The sequence below is a fragment of the Oncorhynchus gorbuscha genome, linkage group LG11, assembly GCF_021184085.1.
Source record: "Oncorhynchus gorbuscha isolate QuinsamMale2020 ecotype Even-year linkage group LG11, OgorEven_v1.0, whole genome shotgun sequence".
In the NCBI taxonomy this organism is placed as follows: domain Eukaryota; kingdom Metazoa; phylum Chordata; class Actinopteri; order Salmoniformes; family Salmonidae; genus Oncorhynchus; species Oncorhynchus gorbuscha.
This window is the reverse complement of record NC_060183.1, coordinates 51,589,594-51,600,433: the sequence shown is the minus strand read 5'-3', so window position 1 is coordinate 51,600,433 and position 10,840 is coordinate 51,589,594. Positions and strand designations below refer to the sequence as shown.

The window sequence follows — 10,840 nt, the reverse complement described above, 5'->3', positions numbered from 1 at the left end:
GCCAGCCCTGCCCCGCTGGCACCAGACGCGCTCCCTGTCTTTAATGAGTCTGTGCCATGGCCCCGGAGACAAAGAGCAGTGTGGGAGCGTGCCACTGGCCCACAGGGGCTCCGGCGGGCCTCATTCTCCCAGGACAGACTGCTCCTCTGTCCTCCAGAGTCACTCTGCTATAGACCTGGCTCTGGAACAGATCACAGTCTACTTTGCCCTAATTAGGAGCAGCTCACGGAGATGGCCTAACAGAGGGAATGCTGGGATTCAGAGAGGCTGAGTCCTTTCCCACACTGAGATGAGAGTATTGCTGTATTTAGGCCTTTTCACTTGCTGGCAATAAATGTTGAATCAGAAGTGTAACGTACGTTTGAAGTTTACATACACTTAGGTTGGAGACATTAAAACTCATTTTTCAACCACTCCACACATTTCTTGTTAACAAACTATAGTTTTGGCAAGTCAGTTAGGACATCTACTTTGTGCATGACACAAGTAATTTTTCCAACAATTGTTTACAGACAGATTATTTCACTTATGATTCACTGTATCACAATTCCAGTGGGTCAGAAGTTTACATACACTAAATTGACTGTGCCTTTAAACAGCTTGGAAAATTCCAGAAAATTATGTCTTGACTTTAGAAGCTTCTGATAGGCTAATTTACATAATTTTAGTCAATTGGGGGTGTACCTGTGGATGTATTTCAAGGTCTACCTACAAAGTGCCTCTTTGCTTGACATCATGGGAAAATCAAAAGAAATCAGCCAAGACCTCAGAAAAACAACTGTAGACCTCCACAAGTCTGGTTCATCATTGGGAGCAATTTCCAAACACCTGAAAGTACCACGTTCATCTGTACAAACAATAGTACGCAAGTATAAACACCATGGGACCACGCAGCCGTTATAACGCTCAGGAAGGAGACGTGTTCTGTCTCCTAGAGCTGAATGCACTTTGGTGTGAAAAGTGCAAATCAATCCCAGAACAACAGCAAAGGACCTTGTGATCATGCTGGAGGAAACAGGTACAAAAGTATCTATATCCACAGTAAAACGAGTCCTATATCGACATAACCCGAAAGGCCGCTCAGCAAGGAAGAAGCCACTGCTCCAGAACCGCCATAAAAAGCCAGACTTTGGTTTGCAACTGCACATGGGGACAAAGAGTGTACTTTTTGGAGAAATGTCCTCTGGTCTGATGAAACAAAAATAGAACTGTTTGGCCATAATGACCATCGTTGTGTTTGAAAGAAAAATAATATATATAATAATAATATATATAATAATAATATATGCCATTTAGCAGACGCTTTTATCCAAAGCGACTTACAGTCATGTGTGCATACATTCTACGTATGGGTGGTCCCGGGGATTGAACCCACTACCCTGGCATTACAAGCGCCATGCTCTACCAACTGAGCTACAGAAGGAGGCTTGCAAGGGAAGGAGAAGGCTTGCAAGCCGAAGAACACCATCCCAACCGTGAAGCACGGGGGTGGCAGCATCATGTTGTGGGGGTGCTTTGCTGCAGGAGGGACTGGTGCACTTCACAAAATAGATGGCATTTTGAGGCAGGAAAATTATGTGAATATATTGAAGCAACATCTCAAGACATCAATCAGGAAGTTAAAGCTTTGTCGCAAATGGGTCTTCCAAATAAACAATGACCCCAAGTATACTTCCAAAGTTGTTGCAAAATGGCTTAAGAACAACAAAGTCAAGGTATTGGAGTGGCCATCACAAAGCCCTGACCTCAATCCTATAGACGTTTTGTGGGCAGAACTGAAAAAGCATGTGCGAGCAAGGAGGCCTACAAACCTGACTCAGTTACAACAGCTCTGTCAGGAGGAATGGGCCAAAATTCACCCAATTTATTGTGGGAAGCTTGTGGAAGGCAACCCGAAACGTTTGACCCAAGTTAAACAATTGAAAGGCAATGCTACCAAATACTACCAAATACTAATTGAGTTTATGTAAACTTCTGACCCACTGGGAATGTGATGAAAGAAATTAAATCTGAAATCATTCTCTCTGCTATTATTCTGAAATTTCACGTTCTTAAAATAAAGTGATGATCCTAACTGACCTAAAACAGGGACTTTTTACTTGGATTAAATGTCAGGGATTGTGGAAAACTGAGTTTAAATGTATTTGGCTAAGGTGTATGTAAACTTCCGACTTCAACTGTTCATGTGTTGCCTCATCCAGCCTGTGTTTTGGGGAGAATTGCCATGCATATGTACAGTGCCTTCAGAAAGTATTCACACCCCTTGACTTTTTACAATTTTTTTTGTGTTACAGTCTGAATTTAAAATGCATTAAATTGAAGTCTTGTGTTACTAATCTACACCCAATACTCTATCTTGTCAACGTGGTGTTTTGATTTTAGAATCTTTTACAAATTAATTAAATATGAAAAGCTGAAATGTCGATAAGTATTCAACCCCTTTGTTAGGGCAAGCCTAAATCATTTAAAGAGTAAAAATGTGCTTAACAAATCACATGGACTCATTCTCTGTGCAGTAATAGTGGTTCACATTATTTGTTTATGATTACCCCATCGCTGTACCCCACACATACAATTATCTGTAAGGTCCCTCAGTCAAGTAGTGAATTTTAAGCACAGATTCAACCACAAAGACCAGGGAGGTTTTCCAATGGTTCCAATACAGATTTTGTATTTTAAAAAAGCAGACACTGAATATCCCTTTAAGCATGGTGAATTTACTATTTAAACTTTGGATGGTGCATCAATACACCCAGTCAGTACAAAGATGCTAACTCAGTTGCAGGGGAGGAAGGAAACCACACAGGGATTTCACCATAAGGCCAAGGTGACTTTAAAAGATAATTTAATGGCTGTGATATCAGCAAACTGAGGCTAGATCAACAAAATTGTATTTACACCACAATACTAACATAAATGACAGAGTGAAAAGAAGGAAGTGTGTATAGAATACAAATATTCCAAAACATGCATCCTGTTTGCAAAAAACACTAAAGTAAGCACTGCAATAAATGTGCATAAATACATCTGAATACAAAGCATTATGTTTGAAGCAAATCCAACACAACATGTCACTGAGTACCGCTCTTCATATTTTCAAGAATGGTGGTGGCTGCATCATGTTATGTGTATGCTTGTCATTGCCAAGTACTCTGGAGTTTTTTTAATAAAAAGAAACTGGATAGCGCTAAGCACAGGCAAAATCCTAGACAAAAACTTGGTTCAGTCTGCTTTCCAACAGACACTGGGTGACAAATTCACCTTTCAGCAGGACAATAACCTAAAATGCAGGCCAAATGTAAGTAGCAACAACATTTCCTAGGACATAGACATATCTGATATTGGCAGAAAGCTTAAATTCTTGTTAATCTAACTGTGCTGTCCAATTCACAGTAGCTATTACAGTGAAATAATACCATGTTATTGTTTGAGGAGGGTGCACAGTTATGAACTTGAAAAGTTATTAATAAAACAATAAGGTACATTTGGGCAGTCTTAATACAACATTTTGAACAGAAATACAATGGTTCATTGGATCAGTCTAAACATTTGCACATACACTGCTGCCATCTAGTGGCCAACATCTAGTTTGTGCCTGGGCTGCAATAATACATTATGGCCTTTCTCTTGCATTTAAAAGATGATGGTACAACAACAACAAAAACACATGTTTTTTTCTTTGTATTATCTTTTACCAGATCTAATGTGTTATATTCTTAGACATTCAGTTCCCATTTCCACAAACTTCAGTGTTTCCTTTCAAATGGTATCAAGTATATGCATATCCTTTACTGTAGACTGTAAACTCTCCTTCCAGACTCACATAAAACATTTCCAATCCAAAGTTAAATCTAGAATTGGCTTCCTATTTCACAACTAAGCATTCTTCACTCATGCTGCCAAACATACCCTCGTAAAACTGACCATCTTACCGATCCTCGACTTTGGCGATGTCATAGCTGCACCCACCCATAGCACACGTTCCAGCAGGTATATCTCACTTGTCACCCCCAAAGCCAATTCCTCCTTTGGCCGCCTCTCCTTCCAGTTCTCTGCTGCCAATGACTGGAACGACATACAAAAATCTCTGAAACTGGAAACACTTATCTCCCTCACTAGCTTTAAGCATCAGCTGTCAGAGCAGCTCACAGATCACTGCACCTGTACATAGGCCATCTATAAAAAGCTCTAACAACTACCTCTTCCCCTACTGTATTTATTTATTTTGCTCCTTTGCACCCCAGTATTTCTACATTGTACACTCATCTACAGTCAAATCTACCATTCCAGTGTTTTAATTGCTATATTGTATTTACTTTGCCTCCACTGCCTATTTATTGCCTTTACCTCTCTTATCTCACCTCATTTGCTCACATTGTATATAGACTTATTTTTCTACTGTATTATTGACTGTATGTTTGTTTTGCTCCATGTGTAACTCTGTGTCGTTGTATCTGTCAAACTGCTTTGCTTTATCTTGGCCAGGTCGCAGTTGTAAATGAGAGCTTGTTCTCAATTTACCTACCTGGTTAAATAAAGGTGAAAAAAATAAATAATAATATCCGTGCTTCAGGTCCTGAGCTACAGGCAGTTAGGGTATGTCATTTTTTTTTAAAGGGGCGGATCCTTAAGAGATTTTAAGATGCACTCCGGGATCTTAAGCACAACAATGTTGTAACATATATTACGAATTGGATTTGCAACATATCATACAAATATATATATCTTTAAGATGACGTAGTACACAATTTAATGACATAGTACACAACAAAACGGGGACCACTTTTGGCTCATGAGCATCACTTTCAAAACTACTGGCTAAAATGATCCAAAAGTTTGAGAGTGCATCTTTAAATCAGCTTAAAGATCTATGGCAAGACTTGAAAATGTGTGTTGAGCATTGATCAGCAAAAAACTTGAGAGAGCTTGAAGAATTTAAAAAAACATATTGTACTATCAAGGTGTGCAAAACTCTCAGATACTCCCAGCTGTAATGTCTGTCAAAGAGGATTCTAACATATATTGACAGGGGTGTGAATACTTATCTAATCAAGATATATGTTTTATTTTTCATATTTTATTTGATCAAATGTTAGAATTTGACATTACAGAGTATTTTTTGTAGATCGTTGACCAAAAAATGACAATTAAATCAATGTTAATCCCACTTTGTAACACAACATAATGTGGGAAAAGTTAAGGGGTGTGAATGCTTTCTGAAGGCACCGTATAGGAGACCCAGACCAGTAGGGCAGCTCACATGTCATTTGTCTAAAAGCCTTCTGATGACAGCATGCAGGTGTTAGCCTTCAGGGGCAGGCAGGCTGTACATATATTCGTACCTGGTATCCTGTGACTGTTGTGCCTAGTTGTCTGATGCAGTGCGTGTCTGTGTGTGTCTCTACTCAGACTCTAAAGGCCTGTCTAACCCAGGTGAGGTGGAGGCTTTGAGAGAGAAGGTCTACGCCTCTCTGAGGCCTACTGCAAACAGAAATACCCAGATCAGCCTGGCAGGTACGAATACACGTACCTCCCTCTCTTTCTTTATATCTCTCTTTTCTCGCTCTTCCTCCACTCGTCTGTCAGTGTGTTTGGCAGAAATTGCTTTATGTTTATATTGTACATGTACGATTATGTCATGGTCAACCCTGTCATGACTTACTGTATGTCAACATTTGAGACAACATCTTGTCTAAATCCATGTCTTACTTTCTGTCACGCTAATCACTGCTTTGTGTCTTTGATTGGGTTAGGTTTGCCAAGCTGTTGCTACGGTTACCAGCCCTGCGCTCCATTGGTCTGAAGTGTCTGGAGCACCTGTTCTTTTTCAAGCTCATCGGGGACACGCCCATCGACACCTTCCTCATGGAGATGCTAGAGGCGCCCCACCAAATGACATAACTGCAGGCGGTGCGTCACCCGTGTTCCCCCCCACCCCCTCCACCCCTAACCCGCTGGACAGCGAGAGTGGTCCTGCAAACCGTTCCCCCTTGAGAGACTGATGTCTCCTCCCTTTCTACCCTCTTTGATGTGTTTCAAAAAACAAGTTCAATGTATATGGTTCTGTTTTATATATTGTACAAATATATATAAATATATATATATAACTCATGAGAGACAACGATGGACTGGAGATGAAACGGACCGAGGAGAAAATAAGTGTTTGAAGCCATTGTTTTGTAAGGTGAAACAACAGCAGAGTAGACCAGGTGTAACATGTAGCTGTTGAACTGTTCCATCATTGGATGCACAGCAGCGTAGTAATTGGGACAATCGTGTTTTGGACTTGTTGAAGAGAGGCGGGGCTGCATGGGCTGTCCCTGGCTCTCACTTTTAGAACTAACTTAATGTTCTGTGTGCAGAGGGGAAGAGTCAGGCCCGGTCTTGTCTGGTCCGATACAGTCCGGACTGGTCCGGTTGGGTCTGTTTTGAGGTGTATTGTAGACAAGGACTCAGAGGTGAGAACATGTAGATGAAGGTCTCTGAACCCAAACTCAGCCGTTTCTCCACATCTCCTTATTCTATTAGCACTGTGTGAACATGAGAGGAGAGACGCTACATCGGTCCAGTGTTCAGAGGCTCATATAGCTTCAGAGACTGATTGGAGTGAAAGCCTGCAGTGTGGCCTCTTAGGACCAGAGCTGATGACCTCCATGTGGCGTGACCGTCTGCACAGAGAAGCTTCTCTCTGGGACTACTCATTCTGGTGTACTGGACTGACGTTAGGCACAGTGTGTATCTGGAGTCTCCCTGACATAGGCCCTATACTACATGTCATTACTGTGTGATCTGGAAGGTTGCCACCGGAAGGAAAGCAAACAGATATATGTTCTCGTACTACAATTATTTGTCCTGTTTCCTGTCTGAGTTAAGGTGACCACAAAATGAAGAAGAAATAGACAGATGATTTGACTGAACTGTACTGTAAGGAAATAGTGTCCGCTGATCTGAACTAAGTGCTTTTTAAAGTGATGCCATGTCTTTGTCATGTCTCCCTCCACCTCTGAGACCTTTTGTTCCACTCTTCTGTGAATTTCAACACACCATGATTGACCTTCACACAGCAACCACGCCTGCTGTTCCTCACAGTGTAACCTAGCTTTAGAAGGTCTTTGACCTGTACTGGACATTACAACCACACACACACAGTGTTGATGGTATATGTTTCATTATTCATTTGCAAAACAATTTGAAATGACCTCTGTTTTCACCCCGCCCCCGCTCTGCTTCAATGCAGTCATGTTTATGGCTAGATGTACTCTTATTGCTTGGCACTTAACCTCAGTATCGTGGAGCTCATGCTGCTCCATTGCAAGCTCAACTCTGGGGCAGCCAGATCATGCTGAGGCCCAGGCCATCCATCCACTCTGACTGGAGGATGTGGGCCTGGTGAAGAGACAGAGACAGTTGACTACTCTGCTGCCCAGGCTCCCCTCACCGGGATCCATAGCCTGCACTTCTGTGGACAACACAGTTTCATTTAAGTCAAATGAAAATGTTAAATATGTAACGTTATGTATAAATCTGCTATATGCCCATATTGCGCTTTTTTTCTTTCTATGCTACAGCTGCTGCATAACTATGCATCTAGTGTTTCTTTTCTCCAAAGATTGTCCATGGAGTGGTTTCGCTGTTATTCTAAAAGGGGTGGTTAAGCCCTGTCCTGGAGGACAGCAGATTGCTTTGGATTTCAATCAACTTTATCAGAGATCCAGGAGCGAGTTTGGCAGTCCACATTATGATAGCAGACGAGGGAGAGCCACAGAGAAATAGAATAGAACATTTGCTTTGCGATAGAGAGTTTGACCAGCGAGAATGGAGAATTTGGTGACTATGGGAGAGCTGTGACTTCCCCCTAGTGGAAGAGATGCAGCACTGCAACATTACTTGAATTTTGTACAAGTATTTAACCAGAAATGGCACTTTTTCATGACATTATCAATGTTCATTTTTGTCTTTGGTCAGTCAAAACCTCAACGTGTTTGCTCGCAGAAAGATTGAATGAATAACAATAACCTCAGCAGGATTGATTGACACGTCCTTAGTTCAAATCTAGCTTGTGTATTTTAGTGCAGTGATTGCATTTTCATTAGGTCATATTTTAAACTATTTTGGAGAAGATTTGTGTTTAGGCCAATTCTGTCTAAACAATATTTTTAATCGAGGCTAATTGTAATTGTCAAAAAAAACAAATGAATTGGCTCATTGTTCAAATGATACCAATTTAAGCACTAGTAAAAGTAATTATCTGGAACATGAGTAGGTCAAATCAAACATTTCAGAAAAATAACCACATGCTTTTTAGATGTAAACCTGCTCACTTGTGTGTGATGTCTCCTATTCTCTGCCTGATCAGGTTAATGTGATTCAAGACCCCAGGTGTATACTGTACGTTAAAGCCATATGCAGATGTGCAAGCTCGCTCACTCCTGCAGGGATTGGACAGAGAAGGGTCCTCTGGATGGATACAGAAATGATTAGATAGAATGAATAGCTACGGAAAATGCTTTATATACCATAAAGCTATATTTTGTCTAGATGTGTACATATTTATAAATATCTCTAATTCCGTTCTGTGTTTCCAGTTCCAGTTCATTTAGAGCAACAGGGAGACAAGTAGTTCAGTTAAAACTATCTGAGCCAGGCCTGATTCCAGTGTTATACTCAATAGTTTCTTGGTGTTTGTCAAAAAATGTCACGTACTTTTTTACATTGACCTCGATTCTCTAAAAGCAAAAGTCTTCAATCAACCAGCATAATACAAGGACTGCAAAGCCCTAACCCTCACCAGCTAACAGCTGTTCTATATGGGACCTGAAAACAGCAAAACAAAAATGGGTTATTACACACAAAAGACATGAAGCCCTCCCAAATCTATTTATTGCTTAGCAACTTGTATGTTCAACGTTATCAGGAAATGCTGAACTCAATGACACAATCACAGATTTCTTTGTCGAATTCAGCAAAATGTCAAGAAATAAAAAAAACCTTCCTGACATGTATTTTTGTACAAAGGTAATTTTATCCCTTGCTTGTGTACTCTGTACCTGCCATTTTCCTCCTGTGGGCTGTTGTATACATTGTTTGTGTAAATGTTGATTTAAAATGGGGAAGGAAAAAGTGAGAAGAGGTTGCAGTGACACTGGTAACTGTCGCCTATACTTTGCCTTTTCGGGCCTATCGATACGATTGTCCTCTCATTACATTTTGGTTTATTTTTACCGAGTTGGAAAACGTCATCTGTTCTTTGTGGGTTGTTCTCCGATATTCTATCTTTCATGGAAAGACAAAAAGATTATTAAAAAAATCTCAAAGTAAATGTTGATGCTGCTTTTATCTTTGTGCTGTTATGTGTTGTCCTCTCCCCTAATAAAATTACATTTAAAGAGGACTGCCTGAAAACAGCCTGTGAGACGTCGATTCGAGTCAGAAACAGTTATTCAAAATTGACTAGTTTAAATAGGATAATTGGTCATAAAGTGAGTCTCATCGAAGTTTGGAACATCCATGGAGGTTGGGTTTTGATTTGATCATGTCCATTTTCCTACTAACATGGGTTGAACAGCTGCGGAGATTGCTATATCTAATAGCTTAAATTGAGACAGACCTGCCTAGCAGCTCCGACTTTGTTCACATAAGGCAACACGTTGCGCATTTTTTACGTTACGATGTAAAACTTCTCAACTTAAAACATCCTTCGCAAAATAGTCAACATTTCACGTCTGTCTCAAGGGGGTAAAGCATCATTAACCAAACGCGGTATCGGCTAGGAAACACCTCCAAGAATGAAATCTCGTTTTCAAATGATCAAGAGAACACATGCCAATTGGCATGTTCAGTGGCTCTAACGTCGTCACGCAGTTATAACGAATTTGTTTAGAAAGTGCCACTGATCACCACATTTAACATCTTAAAAAATGCTCTTTATTAATTCACAAGGTATAGCTGTCAAATGCAAATTCACAAAATCCAGATTGACTAAATGCAGACACAGAATTTCATGCAGTCCTTGATACCACTGCAGTGCAATGAACAGCCAGAAAGGAGAGCAGGAAAACAAGTCCATGTTGTGTATTGAACTACTAGCTATCAAGACAGTTAAACAAGAACGATACAGAAAGACAGCCAAAAAATATTGCTTGTCTTAACAACACATATGTTGATGTAGCAATATGTACAGAATGTGGAGCACAAAAATACTTGCATTTGGTCACTGTGCTTTGAAATCTAAACCAGGCTGTGTTAACGTAATGACAGCCAGACACCGAGTCAGGGCCAACATAAGAACAGTGCAAGGCAATGGACTGGATGCATCTCGAAAATAATCATCCAAATGAAAAACAGCCTGAGTTCATTTCTTTCCTCACAATTGACATTACTTTGAATATAAGGATTGAGGGGAGACCAGTAAAATGCACTGACAGTACAGGCAAGAGCCCCTTCAATGTAGGCTCTTGTCGATATACTTCTCAACCCACCGTTTACACCTGTGAATTCTAGAGGGATCAGTTGAGCACCAACAATGTACTATACAGAATCAGAACACACCTAGTAAAATGTAGGAGTTCAGAACAAGGCAGCACTCGCTGTGTCCGAGCATAGTGTCGATACCAAACTAGAGAAACTGTTAGTTGAGTGACTTGTAGAGAAGTGGTTGAGAAACTGCTGGCAAAACTAAACTCCTAGTATGTCTAATTAAACTCGACACGCTATGGAAATTCCCCTGCGAGGGCCAGTAAAACTCGTCCATTTGTCAAAAATGTATTTAACCCCTTCAATGCATTCTGAGCTTTGAATATTGTTTTATGATAAATACAAAACAACAAAAATTCACCTCAAG

The 10,840-nt window shown here is 40.5% G+C and overlaps 1 protein-coding gene across 1 annotated transcript in view; it reads left to right on the top strand.

Annotated features, from left to right (window-relative positions):
• Positions 1 to 6,322, top strand: part of LOC124048894 (retinoic acid receptor RXR-alpha-A-like) — a 263,797-nt gene extending 257,475 nt beyond the window's left edge. Inside the window, 3 exon segments of the mRNA XM_046370062.1 lie at positions 5,410 to 5,469; positions 5,472 to 5,514; positions 5,754 to 6,322. Of these exon segments, the coding sequence (XP_046226018.1) occupies positions 5,410 to 5,469; positions 5,472 to 5,514; positions 5,754 to 5,901 (251 nt within the window). The 3' untranslated portion in view covers positions 5,902 to 6,322.
• Positions 6,323 to 10,840: the final 4,518 nt, after the last annotated feature.